At 36.3% G+C, this 17,663-nt stretch overlaps 1 protein-coding gene across 1 annotated transcript in view; it reads left to right on the plus strand.

Moving 5' to 3' along the window:
* Nucleotides 1–17,663, plus strand: part of KAT2B (lysine acetyltransferase 2B) — an 87,096-nt gene that overhangs the window by 58,166 nt on the left and 11,267 nt on the right. Inside the window, exons 8-13 of the mRNA XM_016120107.2 lie at nucleotides 2,985–3,110; nucleotides 5,443–5,579; nucleotides 7,888–8,096; nucleotides 9,125–9,251; nucleotides 14,596–14,706; nucleotides 17,083–17,226. Coding sequence (XP_015975593.2) covers nucleotides 2,985–3,110; nucleotides 5,443–5,579; nucleotides 7,888–8,096; nucleotides 9,125–9,251; nucleotides 14,596–14,706; nucleotides 17,083–17,226 — 854 coding nt within the window. The remainder of the gene's footprint in view (nucleotides 1–2,984; nucleotides 3,111–5,442; nucleotides 5,580–7,887; nucleotides 8,097–9,124; nucleotides 9,252–14,595; nucleotides 14,707–17,082; nucleotides 17,227–17,663) is intronic.

The following is a 17,663-nucleotide window of genomic DNA, read 5'->3' on the forward strand; positions in this document are numbered from 1 at the left end:
TACATACATTTTTGAGTCTGGCTTCTTTTCCTCAGCATAATGCATTTGAGAAAGTGATTTAAAATTTTTTTTCTTTTTTTTTTTAATCTAGAGCCCAAGTTTAGATGTAAATATAATTAAATTCCTGCAAAGCAAAGTACTTATTCTCTGCGGTATTTTGGTTTGGATCAAACTCTTTTTGTTTGAATTCTTGTTACCAAAAATATGTCAGAAACTTTTTTTTTTTTTACTTAGGTCATAGAATGTAATTTTATGTTTGTCTGGTTCCAAACCTGTAGAGCTTTGGGGCCTATCTGTGCGTATCACATGCTCCCTCCAGGCCCGAGTTTACTGGAGGTGTTCTCGGTGGTGACTGGGCACATCGTCTGTATTGCCCTCTCTGTCCCTATGCTGTTTACTGTACCTTTGTCTTTATCTCAGCTGGCTCTGAAATGGCATTTCTCCTACAAGCTCTTTCCTAATTCATCCCGTGCCTTCTAGCAAGGGCTGGAACTCTTTTCTTCCAGACTTTCACAGAACCATGAATTTATCCTATTCTTGGTTCTCAAACTTGGCTGCGCAATGGCATCACCCACAGTGATTTAAAATAAAACTGTCTAGGGCATATCCTAGACGTCGAGACTCTTAAAAGTTTCCCAGGTGATTCTGATGTGCAGCAAATATTTGAGAACTATGGTGTCATACAACACTTGACCTTCTGCCATCCTAGCCCCATTTTTGTGTGTGTGTGTACATCATCTCATGACTTCTGGATGGTCAGAGACCCAGTTTTGCCACAGTAGTAACTGATACTTCCATTAAGTGCTTGTCCATGAAGTTTGCTTCATATCTTTAGGCCTTAGCACAAATCCTGGGAAGTTGCTATTATTTCCCCTTATGGATGAGAAGTAGAAGCTCAGAGAGGAGGAACAAGTTGCCTAAGATCAGATCTCGTTCAGTGATGGAACTGGATTTATACCCTCGTCTGTCTAATTCCTCACTACTATACTGCATTATGAGCCAGAGCTCTAACCACTATGTTGCACTGCTTTGCTGAGCATTGCAGATGTGCAGGAAAATGGTTATGGAAGGAACAAGTGAAGAACACAATTTTCTCCTTCAGGCAGGGGACACCAAAGCTATTCAGCAGGGTCAACTTAGTTCTTTTCTGGAGGGTCTTCTGGAGAAGATTTCTCTCTGTGTGAAACTCGCGCTGACTTGCTCCTTCCCCAAATGCTTCCTAGTCTGTTCCACTTCCAGCACATTATCTGCCATAGCACAGGATGGAGAAGGCAGAGGTTTTCTCTGACCCTCCGGGAATTTCACGTTTGTTTTTGTGGCTAAGGTTGTAACCCAGTTAAGCTGAGTGTATTCTTCAGTATTACCTGAAGCTGTCTGGAGCAGGCTGTCTTCTCTTGTTCTACTGTAATTGCAATGTCTTCTCCGGCGGGAAAGAAGAGTGTAATCATCGACTTAATTGGCATGTCTGCGCATCTATGCAACTGTGATAAATGACATTCATAATGATGGCTCTGAAGTTTTGCAAGATACTCAGATGTCTTTGGAATCACTGAGCTTCCTCTTTGTGTTGAATCACTCCAGTGAAATTCAGAAGGCCTGTATGCTGGAAAGAAAGCTGTGTAGCCAACCACTTTGGCATATTTAGATTCTTTACCTACCGATTACTGTTCAGGAGGAGTACTGTGGATTGGCGTGTCTTTGTTGTTTCATTTTCTTATTCCATCACTTTCTTGGCTGCTGGGAATGTCCTCTGTGAACTGAACTGTGACTGCATTGAAACATTCTTTCTGGGCATCTGTCTACACTGCCATACTATGATTTATATGTGACCAGTGTCACTGACAATGTCTGTATCCCTCATCAATTCTCATTTTATCAGCTACAGGTCAGCAGCACATTAGCAAAGCAACATCCTATTGCCTCTAATGGCTTTGGAGGAGGGGAGAGATTTTTGTTTGGAAATACAGACTTAACAGAAAAGCTATACGAATAGGACAAAGAAATCCTACATACTGCATATCCTTTATCCAGATTCACTGGTTGTTAACATTTTGCCATACTTACTTTAACTCCCTCCTCCCTCTCTTTCCTCTCTCTTCTCCTTCCCTCTCTTTGTATCTATCTGTCTGTCTGTCTATCTATCTGTCTGTCTATCTATCATCTGTCTGCCTGCCTGTCTGTCTATCTATCATCTATCTATCTATCTATCTATCTAATCTGTCTATTTTTCTGAACTATTTGAGTGTTGCAAACATCATGCCCCTTGACCAATTTCAGTGGGTATCTCCTAAGAATAAAGACATTCTCTCATTTAACAATATAGTTATTAAGTAAGGAATTTTAACCTTGATACAATATTATTATTTAACCTCTAGGCTATTTTCCTTCTTTGCCTCTTAATTGTGTGATCTGTAGCAATTTTTGCATTGCATCAGGAGGCACATGATACCGACCTCTGTCATTATTGCTGGTATTAAGTTCGATCACTTGGTTAAGGTGGTGTTTACAAAGTTTCTCCACTGCAATGTTACCACTTTTATTTTTCCTTTTATAATAAAAAAGTACTTTTGTGGGGAGATACTATGAGACTATCCTGTCTTCATTAAAATTATACTCACAAGATTTAGCCTGCACAGATGATTCTTCCCTGAATCAATTATTGTATGCTGGCTGCCAAAAATTTTTTCTAACTTCCATTCTTCCTTCTGTATTTATTTGTTGGCATTCTCCCGTAAAGAAAAGCTTTACCTTCTCCCTATTTATTTATTTGTTTGTTTGTTTATGATTTTTATTAATATGGCCTTAGATATTCAGTGGGTTAAATCCATTACTGTCTTTATTTTAATGCTTGTTTCTTTTATTTTAAAGATGACTTCGTGGTATTGGGCAGGAATGGAATAGTCTCACATGCACTTGGTTCCTTATTACCTAAGAAATGAGTCATCTAATACCTTTTTTTTTTTTTTTTTTTTTTATTGGGGCAGTCATCAGTCCACCCCCTGTGGTTGGGACGATTTCATACAATTCAAACTCATCTTCCCTTGAGCAGCCGAATGGAGGAAGCACCAGTCCTTCCTGCAAAGGCTCTTCTGGGCTTGAGGCAAACCCAGGTAAGCTCTTAGGGGGCATAACAGAGGGTGTGATTTGCCCTAAAAGTTATAATCTGAGGAGCGGCAAAGGTTGACTTAGACCAACTACTGATTGCGCATGTCCAGAATTTTAATGGCTGGAAATCGCTGGAAATCACTATAGTGGTTAGTTATTGCTGTGTAATAAACCAACCCCGAATTCAGAGTCTTAAAACAAAACCATAATCATTTATAGTCATAGCTCACTCACTCTGTATTGTCTGATTGGTGGGTAACTAATCTCAGATGCCTCGTTCAGTCTTGACTGGGCTTGCTCTTGAGTTCTGCCTGTTGACTGGGTCTTTGTCCTGGACTTTGTCAGAACACTTAAGCTGGAGCATCTCTGTTCCACATATTTCTCATCCTCCTCCTGGGATCATTGGCTCTTTTCCTTTTCTTTAGAATATGTCTTTATGACGATGGCAGAAGCACCAGAGAGCAAGCAGAAGTACAGTTTCTTGAAGTGTAGGCTCAGAACTGATATACCATCCTCCTACCTTATTTTGTTTCTAAAGCATATCACATGGTCAAACTCAGAGTCAAGGTGGAGAAATATATTCTACTCCTTTTGCAGGAAGAACTGCAAAGTCACATGGTAGAGTGTGGATGCCAGGAGGATAGAGAATTTGCCTATTAATGTAATCTGCCACATGGACAAAATCATCTCAGTCCTAAAGGCATTTCACAGTTATAGAATGTTTTTGAAGGTTGCGTTTCTGCCTATAGGCTTGACATCAAACATATTTTAGATATGACAAAGTTTGACATTAAGCAAGTGTACAAAAGAGGGAGAGAAGAGGATTTTTATATGAAGTAGCAAATATTTAGCATGGTTGTAACCTCAGATGCTTTTCTTTTTTAAAGAGTTATTTGAACCAACCTCATGACATGCTGGGAAGCAAGATGTCAAACGTTCCCTCAGATGTTTTCTTATCATAACACTCTCAGCAATCTGTCAAGTTTGAGGCTTATTAGGTATAAACTTCAGTTACAGAATAAATAGTTCACAGCCTTATTCTTAAGGAATCGTGGAATTTAAAGGCTTGTTGGTCAAATGGCTGAAAATATTCTCAGTCACCTCCAATAACAACTAAAAGACAGTTATAAAAACAAGAACTCATCAAAATCCATTTAGTAAGTAATGCATAATATTTCTGGAAGCATCTCATATGGACAAGATACTGTACATTGCTCTTCTCTTGTCTAACTAACAATAGTGAGATTGCTATATGGAAACATGCTTAGTGGGATTCACATGCAAAGAATAAATAGATTGTAACATCTAAAAATTTTTAAAGTTTGTAATTGTAAAAATAAATACATGTTATGACAGAAAGAAAAAAAAGGAAAACCAAACTAGATAGTGGAAAAAACAAAAAGCCACAAATGTAATCTAATTAGGAAAGTGGGAGAAAGTTCTCCTTTGCTTTCCCTGGCCCTTTCCAGCATGTGACATGTTGAGAATGGTAACTCTCATTTTCTGAGGCATCATTTTTAGGCAAAAAAGCATTGTGTGAGAGAGTCATTTTATAATGAAAAACTTAAATTCATCAGCAAAGTAAAACAGTCCACTAGTATATTTCATATATGTATAGACATGCTCATCATATACATACGTACATGTATATGTGTATGTATGTGTATGTATATGTAGATACAAACATGAAAGAGACATTTGATAGAGAACTACAAGAAGAAATAAATCAACCAGTGGTTGAAAACTTGAAGAAATATTTTTGAGTGATTCATAGATTAAGCAGATGAAATTATCAGTAACAATATAGAAGCCCTGAAAACATGATTAACAGGCTTAATTTAATGGATGAATAGAGAGTGTTACTCCTAAATTTCGGAAAACATACATTCTTTTCAAGAAGATGCTATACATTTACAAATAATCGGTCATGTTTTAGGTCATAAAGCAAGTTTCAACAAATTTGACATTTTGGTATTACACGCACTATATTTTCTAAACACAGAGGGACTAAATTAGAGATTAATAACCAATGATAACTAGAATCACCCCTTGCATTTGCAAATGAAGAAATGCATGCCTTAATGACTCATTTATCAAGTTCAAAAATTATCTTAGAAAATAGTAAATATTCAGAATGTGTCTGTGGTTGGCAGTTACTGTGACCTCCTCTCCCTTCTCTTTCCCACCTTCCACTGCCACCCCTTCCCTCGGTAAATGGACAGTTGACTTTCATATCCATTAGTGTCGTTAGAAAATTGGTTGGATTAGTTGACATGTGTTAGCTGCTTTGTGTTTAAAATAAGCTATGGTTTGCCCTTTTTTTTTTTATCATTACAGGAGAAAAGAGGAAAATGAATGACACTCATGTATTGGAGGAGGCCAAGAAACCCCGAGTTATGGGGGATATTCCAATGGAATTGATTGATGAGGTCATGTCTACCATCACAGACCCTGCGGCAATGCTGGGACCAGAGGTTAGCAGGGTAAACCTGGGCAGCCAGCTGGTAGACCTCTTCTGCTCTCCTACCCACTCCAGCTGTCAGAAATGGGGATGGTATCGCTGAGAATTAGCATGTATTTACCCTGGCCCGGGATAGGAAGGACAGGAAAAGCTAGTGGAGAGGTGATTTCTCTTGATGAATATCACATCACGGAAACATACTAATAACTTCACACAGTTGCTGGCATTCTTCCTCCTTCAACAATTTATCTTAAAAAATTTAAACTCTCATAAATGTTGAAAAATTCCATGATAAAAAGTCCGTAGACTCTTTATTTAAATTCACCAATTATTGACATTATGCTACATTTCACTTTTCCTCTGTCTCTCTCCCTCTTTCTCCTTGAACCATTTTGAATCATTTCAGAGTTAAATACAGATGTGATAACACTTCACCCCTATTTTTGCCTGTACCTGCTAAGACTATTTCTTTACATGACCACAATGTAGTTATCACCATCATTAAATTTAGCTGGGTTACAATGTTTTCTAACATGGATCGGCAAAGTATAGCTTGCAGGCCAAATCTGGTCCACTGGGGTTTTTTTTTTTTTGTAAATAACATTTTATTGAAATATATTGTCTATGTCTGCCTTGTCCTACAAGAGCAGATTTGAAAAATTGAGACAGGATGTCTGACCCGCAAAGCCTAAAAACATTTGTTATCTGGCCCTTTATAGAACAGTTTGTTGACCCCTGGCCTGATGTACACCCAAATCCAAATTCCCCATATTTCCAAATTATGTCCTTGATAATATTTGTTGCTGTCACTGAAGGATCAGTCAGGGATAGTGCATTGCATTCAGTTTTTATCCCTTAGCATCTCTTTAGTCTCCTTCAATCTGGAACAGTCCCCCAGCCCTTCTTTTGGTCTTTTATAGCAGTGCCATTGCTTAAGAGCCTTGATCACTAGTTTTGCAGAATGTCTCTCTATTTGGATTTGTCTGTTTACTCAAGATTAGATTCAAGTAAAGTGTTTTTAGTAGAAGTACTGCTGTCATCTTATGCATTGCATCCAGTGGCAGGGCAGTTTAAGACGTTTCTGACAGTGTCTAGGAAATCAAGAAATGCCTTGGAGATTATTTCGTAAAACATCATTTAAATTTTTTTTAGTGTGGCTCTGCTAAACTATTAGTTTTTAATTTGTCATATTTCCTTAGATATTTATTTTATGGCATTGAGAATAATGGAGAGAACTGGAATGTTGTAAGAGAAAAATCTCATTATAAAATTGTCCTTTCCATTTCCTTCTAGATGCCCAGTCCTAGGGTTGAAGACAGCATGGAGTACCTTTTGCACATTTGTCTTTCAGAGAATAACTTCACAGATAGCTGAGCTCAGTTTTTTTTTTTCAGCTGTAAAATGTAGATGCAGTCACACATATCAAAATTTCCTAAGTGGATTTAGTAGTATATTGGAGTTTGCTTGTACTGGTGCACACAAGGCAATTGTTAAATTTTCAAGAATTTTGTGAGCTGGTTGTTCGATATGTTGCTAGCTTGAATTTGACCATAGTGGCAGCTGGTCACCTGGGTAGCCGGCTATAGACCAGTAAAATGAGCAAGTGCTATCAATTAAGTCTTTTCTTCCCTGATGACCTATTTGTTGAATATTTACCTGTACATCATTGGGTGGATTAAATAAGATGGGAAGCATATAGTGCTGGCACAAGATTGTGCTGCCAGCTATGGTTGAGAGTGGGTCAGTGGATACTCTTCTGGAAGAAAAACTGTATTCCCCAAAGAGGTGCTAAGAATATAAACATGGTTGCCGCTGTTGATCCTGTAATGAGAATTTGAGATCTGTCATTCTGAGGGTTCATTCAGATTGGATTCTTCTAAACCAGGGGTTGGCAAGCTGTAGCCCACAGGCCAAATCCAGTCTGTCCTCCCCCTTTGAAATAAATTTATATTGGACACTACTACTACCATTCATTTCTGTATTGTCTATGGCTGCTTTCAGACTATAACACTATTGACTCGTTGCCACAGAGACCTTATGACATGTGAAGTCTAAAATATTTACCATCTGACCCTTTACAGAAAAGTTTGGTGACCCTTAATCTGCACCATATATCCATGTACATGTCTAGTACTTTAATCTCTCAGAATTTTTTACCTACCTTCTCTGTTTTATTTGCATAACTCGTGTATGTTATTTGGGACCCCCAAAATCTATAAATGTGTATCTTATTAGAACAAAGAACAGAAGTGTTGATGTCCTATCCCCACTGTCTTCAGAGAAGAGCTCTGTGTAATTTTTTCATGTCTCCTGCATCCCAGACCAATTTTCTGTCAGCACATTCAGCCAGGGATGAGGCGGCAAGGTTGGAAGAGCGTAGGGGTGTGATTGAATTTCACGTGGTTGGCAATTCCCTGAATCAGAAACCCAACAAGAAGATCCTGATGTGGCTCGTTGGACTACAGAATGTATTCTCCCATCAGCTGCCCCGAATGCCAAAGGAGTACATCACACGGCTTGTCTTTGACCCGTAAGTGGTGCATTGCGCTTCCTTCTTTTTTATTTCCTTTTTAAATGAAAGAGGAACTGCTCAGAAAGTGAAAGTCAGCCATAGTCACCACTGAATCCTGCTGCCTCTGGTCCCACTGTGGATACAGAGTTACATCGAGATAATTGCTGTGTCTAAAAGCATTATGATTATTTTGTCAACAGTTTATATAAATTTTTGTTAATAACGAAGCTCCATATTTTAAGTTGCTGGTGGCTATCCTGTGCTTCATTCACTATAGCAGTGAAAGAATATAATCACTAACAAGATGTCCCACTTTTTTCATAGTCAAAACGTTCTTGATTTTAGTTTCTTAACTAGTACCATTGTTGACCAGGTCTGTAAGCCCTGGGAAAATTTTTGGAATATCAGACAAGTTAATTTTGAAAATTCAACCCCTTCCAAAAAAAAAAAAATACCTACTCTAATTGGGTGTATTTTAATCTATATGGCCCAACAGCCTATGTGGACTATGATCCATGCATATGACAATTCAGAGTGACATTTTAGACAGAAGGTCTGGCAGGATTCTGTAACGTAGGTTTTCGCAAATTGTACATGTGGATTTTGTGGTTTTTTTTCCCATAATATTTCTGTAATGTTTCTGAGTAAGACTAATCTTCAGAGACATAGACCACATTTGTCCATGACTTTGTGCTCTTTCTCTGACTACTCCATCCACTAACCTGGGTCTTTTAGCATTGGGCGAACCCCTGTTCCAGTAGTCTGGAACATGTACTTTGTTCTTTATTTGTAAACCTCAAACCCTCTTCGGTGGCTAGTATTTCATTCTTGTGGACGCTCTGATGAAGACTTGTGCAGGCAAGCTTGCTCTAAAAAGTATGCATTGAAGAATGGTCTAGTGAGATTAGTGGCTAGATAAAGGTTTCCTTTAGACACTCAAGAAAAACACCGCCCCCTCCTTCCTGGTTGGTTAATAACAAACACCCCAAAAAGTATATTTATATAACCAAGACAGATGAAACTTTGATATAATCTTATTCTTTCAGGAAACACAAAACCCTTGCTTTAATTAAAGACGGCCGTGTTATTGGTGGTATCTGTTTCCGTATGTTCCCATCACAAGGATTCACAGAGATTGTTTTCTGTGCTGTAACTTCAAATGAGCAAGTCAAGGTAAGGGGAACTGAGGGTCTTAGAAGAAAAGCAGAATGTGGTGCTTTTCACTAAAGTTGAAGGACTTATCATGTCCAGAGAAGGCTTGAAGTGGAGTTCAGAACTTTGTGTGAGTGTGCGCTCGCTCGTGTGTGTGTGTAGAGTAAATGGTTCTACATACCAACAAGTCAGGTTCTACCAAAACTTTGTTGGTCCCTGGGGCATAGTACAGAGATACAGCATAGCCCCAAATGCAACTCAGATATATTCTAAGGCAAGTGAAGGGATATTTGAAAACAAATTATAGTGCTCATTGCTAACTTACATGTGCACATGCCTGTGTGTGTGCGAATACACACACACATATCCGGTAACACAAACACCAGAAAGGATATGGTTCGATGTGGATTAGGAAGATGATATAGGTAATTTATCTTTGAGAAAGGGAAGGCAGGGACTAAAGAAATTCTATAAGGGAAGTTGTGAAAAATTTGAAATTTATAACTAAGTTTCAGAAGTATTCATGCAGGGTTTGGAATGTAGTGTTTTTTAGAGGACGGTTCATGTGGCTAATTTACCTTCTCAGTTATTCTTGGTATAGGTCCCTTCCTCCCCAGAAACCATGGCCGTTTCATTGATATCACAGTGGGTATTGCAGTTTGACTGGAATAAACTAGGTTCCCAATTGGCAGAAAGAGCTCTGATCTAGATTATGTTGTGTTCTACTCAGCTGCCCTTAGGAAAATGGAAGCAGGAAATATGTCTGTAGAATATAATTTATTTGGCATTTTGGGAGCCCTAAAGAGTATCATGCAAAAATAGTTGGTGGTGGAAAGATAAGCAGCTCAAGGATTAGATGGCTGCTGAGAAAAATCATTGGAAGGTCTGAGCCAACGTTGTCTATTGAAATATAATGAGCCATGCAAATATGAGCCATATATGTGATTTTACATTTTCTAGCAGCTACATTAAAAAAAAAAGCCAGTATTAATTGGGACTAGCTACATTGTAAGTGCTCACTGGGCACGTGTGGACAGTGGCTCTTGCATTGAACAGTGAAAGGCTAAGGACATTGTTGCCTCCTGAAGCTGCAAAGAAGCAGTACCATTTATGAAAATAAAAAATAAGTCACTGGAAGGAATCATTTTCTGCTTGAGGGCTACAGCTACTGCTCTGGGTACTTTTGCTTTCATTAACAGCTTTATGTTAATGAAACATAAATGAGTGCCAATCATAGCCACTGAGATTATTTGTCCTCACCAAGCACAAATGGGGCTATGTGTCTTTGACTCCTAGTACTAAGTTTAAGCATCAAAAGGCAAACAAAATTCATCAGTCTTACATTTGTCATTCTGACCAGGAAGGTGAGGGCCCAGATTTGCTTGCAATTGATCTCTGGCTCTTTTTCAAGGAATTCTGACACTGTGTTTTTGGATGGTGCCATTGTTGTGTTTATCTTTTGTTTGTTTGTTTGTTTGTTTTCATTTCTCTCTTGCCAAAGTGAGAAACAACTGCAAATGTCCAGAGTTTAGGAACCTTTTTAAAAGGAAAAATTTTGTTTGGCTTTTTATAAGGAGAAGATCTGGAAAATATGTCTTTGGTTTATAATTTCAGGAAAAGATTGAATAATTTTTGTTTTCAAAGAAAGCTACACCAAACAACTTGTTCAGAAAGGTTGATTAAGGTTAACTTGGACACATTTAGGGATACCAGAGGGAAATTAAAGGTATTTAATATGAATTGGATGCTTTGTTTTATTACTTTTCAGGAGGGCACTTAATTTTTTTTTTCTCAAAACTTGTAATTTTCTAAAGACTTGAAGGAAGATAGCCATACGTTACAAACTCAATAGGAAGAACTAAGAAAAAAAAATCACTTTTTGTAAGTGACTTTAAACGATAGTTTTAGAAAATGAAGATTATTCTTTCAAAAGTGAATGGAATGGATGAGTCTGGTGGAAGCCAGTGCTGGTAGCACCTATATGTGAAAACTGCAAGTTCATAAGTGGAGTTTTTAAATTTTTATTTAATATATTAAAGTTTTCAGCTAAGTGATACTTTAAAATTTGTACCCACTCATTTTGGAGTATCACACTTAACAACCAGATTTCCATGAATGCTTTAAGATTTGTATGCGAATTTACATACAAAGTACATATAAGAAAACACTTGAGAATTTACTTGAAGTTCCTCACCTGGTTTTAGAATGTCTTCTCCAGTAAGAATTATTTGGGTTTGATGATATATACAATTTTAAAGTTATATACCTAATATCTGTTTACCATAATAAATATTTAAACAAACACCAACATTACTAGATGGATTTGGGAAAGAATCCTTTTGGCAGCCATTAAAAATAAAGACATACAAACAATGGAAATAGTTCTAGGGTAAAAATCTAAACATTTGCTTCTAATAGCTTAATATTGGCAATGCCTCTTTAACTAAAGAAATATTTAAGCTACCACTATTGCCATTCGCAATACTAGATGTAGAAAGGATTCAAATTAAAAGAAGCAGCCTCTACTCATGAGCAGCTTGGAATATGGAAACTTTGTTTGGGGAGGTAACAAATTAGTGGCTACTTATGAAAAATATCTTACATGGTTTTCGAGAAGCCATTTGCAAAAGAACCATTATTACTTGAGTAAATCATTGGATTGTGGTGAAGGGAAAAATATTTATAGTTCTATTAATTTCTTACAAGATGGTGTATATAACACGAGCCTAGCTCTCTTCCATCTCCCACACCTATGTTAAAGCGAGTTTCATCAGAAGACACATTCAGCGATTTCTAGACTTTTCTATTCCTGTGCACATGTAGTTTCCTCCAACTGGCCAACCCTTCTCTTTTCTCCAGTTTTTTTCATCTTTCTTGAAAAATAATTTTAAATAACATCGATGATACACAAATACATTTTCATATAAAACAAAAATCCCATTCTTCCTTCCCCCTGCCATTCATTCATATTGTCAGCTTGGTGTGTGTGTACACCCTCCCAGCTGCCTCTCTGACTTATATACTGGAAATGTACCAGTATATAAGAGGCGACTATGAGTTTTGTTTTTCTTGTTTATATAAATAGAATTCAAACTGTATGTACTTAAAAAAATATTTTCCATTATGTCTTATGAGATATTTCAACTTTAGTGCATAAATGTAGTTATTTAAGTTTATATTTAGATCAATTAAAATTGAAGTTAAAATTCTGTTTCTTGGTCACTCAAGTACTCACTAGCCACTTGGAACTTACACATCTTAATAATGGCTGCCGTATTGGATAGCATAAAGAATATTTCCATCATTAGAGATTTTTATTAAACAGTACTAACATAGAGCTATATTATTCTTTTTAGATAGTATTTTATAATGTGAATGTACCATAATTTATGTAAGCATTTTCCTATTGACAACATTTATATTTTTTTCTATCGCAAACAGTGCTCTGTTTGGAAATGTTTTGGTAGACACTGAGAAGTAGAATTGGTGCATGAATGAATATGGCCACTCTAAATTTAAAAAATTATTTCCAGATTGCTCTTTTCAGTTAATTTACCAGTTTACATTTCAACAATGGTGTTAGAGAGTGCCATGTTCCCCTATCCTTGCTGACACTGGGTACCATCAACCTTAAAGGTATTTGCATGCTGTTGAGAGAAATATTACATCTCCTGATCAGTGCTCTGACTACTATTGAGGTCACATATCATTTTTATATTTATTGGTAATATTTATTGCTCATTCTTTTCCTTTGACAATTTTTCTTTTAGTCTGTCTCCTATTTTTGGTATTGATGCTAGAGAATATATTTATATTCTTTATTTTATTTTATTATTTTATTTATTTAATTTTTTTTTAGGCAAACAGCAACGCTTGGTTGACTTCACAGTTGCAAGGACCTTGTCAGCTTACAATCCCTTATTTTTTATTTTTTTATTTTTTACACCTATGGCACCTGGTCTTCCTAGGTGGTCTCCCATTCAGGCCCGACCCTGCTTAGCTTCCGAGATCAGACAGGGTCGGACTTGTTCAGGGTAACATTGCCATAGACTATATTCTCGACATTAAATCTTTATAACATATGTTACAATTGTACCCTTCCTATTTGTCCTTTGTCTTTTATTTGGAGTATCTTAAATTGCTTATGATAGCTTTCAAACGTTTTAAAATATGAACTAGTCTGCTTAACAGTGAGTCCTTTCCTTTTTGCTTTTGCATTTTTTATTTTCTTTGGGTGGCCTTTTTGTTATGCCTAGGTTATAAACCTACTTTCTAATATCTTTTAATAATACTTTTGTATAGGTTTATTTTTCCAATCCATCTACTTAGCTTGTTTTCCATTTGACAAACTCTCTTAAGGCCTAGCTTAAACACCTTCTTTACCTTCTATATCCTCTTCCTTCTCCCCTGTAATTATAGGAAAATAATTTCTAGAGCAAGGAGAACTGTAGCCTCACATGGGATAGAGAGTTAGACCAGATGACTTCCCAAGATCTCTGTCTCCCCTTGAGGTACTACAGTTTCATGAGATCGTACCTGTACGCATGTGTGACTTCTTTAGAAAAGTGTGTCACCAAAGTTTATAATATTTATGTGAAGATTTTTGTGTCTGGCTACTTGGATTCGCTTTCATCTCTTTTTATGAGATTCTAAAACAGTCACTTTAAACTTACAGATTTTTCTAAGCTTTATACATTACTGAAAACCCTGGTAATTATATTTTGTTTTTTATCTTTTAATCATTTATTTATTCAACATCGTTCACTATCTTTACTTACTTTATACAGTGGTCTCAGTCCTTATCAGAAGTTCAGTCAGATTTTAGGCCTCTTAGACCTTGCTTAGAAAGGTTTGATAAGACCAAGCTGAAAATCCTATATATGAGATGATACAGTTAAAGGAGTGGTGATTTTCAATATATAGGAAACACTTAGATTAGTTAACATTCTAGTAAAGATTAGCACTTTTCATTTGCATTGCTCCTTTCATCTCAAGTTCTTAAATACTTTAAAGTTAAGCAGATATTCGTAATCCATATTTACCTACTCCAAACACTTTTTTATTAATATTCAGCAAGTAATCTTTAGTATTGAACTAGCAGTTTATAGTCTTCATGTGTTATTTTCAAAGAATCAGAAATTTGTGTTTCTAAGTAATAATTATATCTCAGTTCAAGGAATTTGAAGTTTTTGGTTTTGTAGCTCATTTTCAAAGTTTAGAAATGCTAGAACAGGTATCAGTAATGTATTGGTAAAATATATCAAAGTACAAAGATTTTAATTTGCCAGTATTTCCCAGTGAATTTGTGAGACTTATATTTCGTTCAGAACCTAATATAGTTGTCTGTATGCTAACATCCACTTAGGGCTATGGAACACACCTGATGAATCATTTGAAAGAATATCATATAAAACATAACATCTTGAACTTCCTCACATATGCAGATGAATATGCAATTGGATATTTCAAGAAACAGGTAGGTTTTTCATTGTGCAGCACCGTTCTGTCATTTTTAAAATACATACTCAGGTAGCCTTCATCCAAATAAGTTTTTCTCCCTCAGTATTTTGTACTTATAAGAAGGAAAGAGGTTTATTTTATAAGTCTTAAGCTGTAAGTAAGCTTCAGATTGGATTAGAGGGTCTTACTAGCACATAATAAGTAGTAAATAAATATTTGTTGAGTGAATGAATGAATGTCATCTATATGTGAAGTATAATATTGCCTCTTGACATTCTAAATTATGGTATCCTCAGGCTAAGGAGAAGTTCCCAGTGCTGGGTGAGTAGAGTTCATGTATGAGAGAAATCTATTCAGTCTGTAGAAGGCCTTTACAACAGCAGAGAGGAAGTGCTGACTAGGAAGAGCTCCTGGTTCTAGAGTGCACAGCAGGCTGGGAGCTTGGCTGCTATCTCAGTCCTTTCTTATCTGAAGTTTTCAGCTCAGCATTTTAAGGATTATTCTTTGGCTGCATATTTTTTAAATAGTGCTTTATAATTACTAAACATTTTCCCCCTAATCTGACTATAAAAGTAATATAGAGTTATTGTAAAAATTTTGGAAAACGTAGTAAAGCGCAAAGAATAAAAGGAAAAATGGCTTGAAATTCTACTACCCAGAGAAATTTACTGTTAATATTTTGATATATACTCATCTAATATTTTTTCAGTGTGTATGTGTGTGTTTGTGCATGTATGTGTATATATAAATATAAAAATTGGCTAATAATTACTTGCTTTTTTTACTTAATATATTCTCATTATTTTTTCATATGATTTTTGATGGTCCCCTGAAATCTTGTCATATAAATATAAAATAATTTATTAAACCAATGACACATTTTGAGGGACATTTAGGTGTTTCTCGTATGTAAGCGTACATGTATGAGTGTGCGTTTGTGCTTGCGCATGTGCTTGCATATGTGTTACCCTCATCTATGGTAGTTTGCTTAGAATAAATGTCTAAGAGTAGAGTCGCTCCCAGGCATGTTTAAGGTTTGGTTTTGCATTCCCAAATACTGTAACAGCTTCTGTTGTCTCAGCACTATATAAGGGGGCTCAGGAAAGTAGTTGATAATTGAAAAATACATTTTTACCCTTTTACTAGATAGCAGATTGTATATGTTTGCATTTATTTAATCATTGTGAGGTTTGACTTGTTTTTCTTCCTTCACTGACGCTTTGTACTTTTCTTTTTTTTTTTGAATTTCTGATTCATTGTATTTTGCCTCTTTTTCTATTAAAATAGTATTTTTGCATTAATTTATGAGAACTCTTTGTATATAAGGATATTAACCTTTTATTTTATGATTCTTCTCTCCTCCCCCCAACCCCCATTTGTCATTTGTTTCAACATTGCTTATGGCTTTTCTTTAATATATAGAATTTTTGAGATTTTATTACATAACTATTAACTTTTTTTTTTTTAAATATGTCCTTATGTGACTAGAAAGCTTTCCCTCTTCCTATGTCAGATAATTAATCTCTTATTTATTTTTTCTCATTCTCTGGGATGTTTGTGGCTTTTATAATCAAACTCTCCTGACAGTGGTATTGTTTTCACTGAGGGCTTGAGAGCCAGCTTTCCTAGTCCGTGACCACATTGCCAAGCATGAAATCTCAGCCATGGGTCTTAAATGACTTATCTGTGGGCCTCTTTGAAGGTGATGGCAATAATTGCTTAGAAAGTAAGTTTTTGCTGAAAGAGGTGGCAGGAAACTGCTGGCAATAGTTCTGAAGCCGTAGTAATTTTCTGCAAAAAAACTGAAATAGGCACTATAGGGAAAATTATGTTTATATTATAAATATATGAATATACGCCCTGTAGCACTGTGTTTTTACAGCTTAAAGTATGTAAATGAATATATCGCAAAGCATTAATGTCAATGAAACAACCACACATTGTGATGGTCTGGAAGTTTTTTTGCCTATAAAGTCGGGGTTTCATTTTCTCAACATTAGGGTTCTAATTGCTGTATTTTTGACAAGCTTTTCTTTCAGACTTTAGTTATTGATTTGTTGAGAATCCTGGGAGCCCCCTTTCCCACTTTGGGAAAAATTGTGCAATTTAATGCAAAATTGAACCTTATTTTTACTTAATAGCCATTTTTCTTTGAAAAATTTTTAATGTTTGTTTCACTAGGATTATTTTTTATGCTGTCTTCCTATTTGTACAGTTTGATTTTTGATGTTTTTGAAGTTTGTAGAAGAGTTTCATGCTAATCTTTCCCATAATAATAGGAGAACTTGAAAGAAGCATATCTTAATGCCTACCACAGTATCTAGCACATAGCTATCACACAATAGACACTGGATATATAAAACTCATACGGATGAATTTATTTGCTTTGCAGGGTTTCTCCAAAGAAATTAAAATACCTAGAACCAAATATGTTGGATACATCAAGGATTATGAAGGAGCCACTTTAATGGGATGTGAGCTAAACCCACGGATCCCATACACAGAATTTTCTGTCATCATTAAGAAACAGAAGGAGGTGAGCATGTGACTGACTTATGTTCCTTCTGTACAGGCCAGTCGTAGTTGGGGTGAGCTGCATATCACTGGGCTTGGTGTATGGGTCTACTGGATGTCATAATCTCAGTTTGCTATCGTTTGTGTAGATTCCTCTTTGACGGTACCCTTGATCTGTATCTTCCCATCGGTCACTGTTCGTAAGAGCGTCAACAGTTGTTAAACTGGTATTAAATACAAACCTTGGAAAATCTAATGGCTCATCTGGCCTCCAGCATCTTTCCCAAACTTACCTGTTTACTTTCCTCTCTAAACTATTCCTCAAAGGCCATTAGTAATACTTTAACCTATTTTTGGTGTCTTGCATCCATTACCCATCTCCTTATCCCAACATATACACAAATTGAACCACTTCTGCCTCTGTTCTAGTTCCTCCTTGGAGCTTCTCTAGCACTAGTT

Source organism: Rousettus aegyptiacus, unplaced genomic scaffold, assembly GCF_014176215.1.
Source record: "Rousettus aegyptiacus isolate mRouAeg1 unplaced genomic scaffold, mRouAeg1.p scaffold_m13_p_4, whole genome shotgun sequence".
NCBI classification, from domain to species: Eukaryota; Metazoa; Chordata; class Mammalia; order Chiroptera; family Pteropodidae; genus Rousettus; species Rousettus aegyptiacus.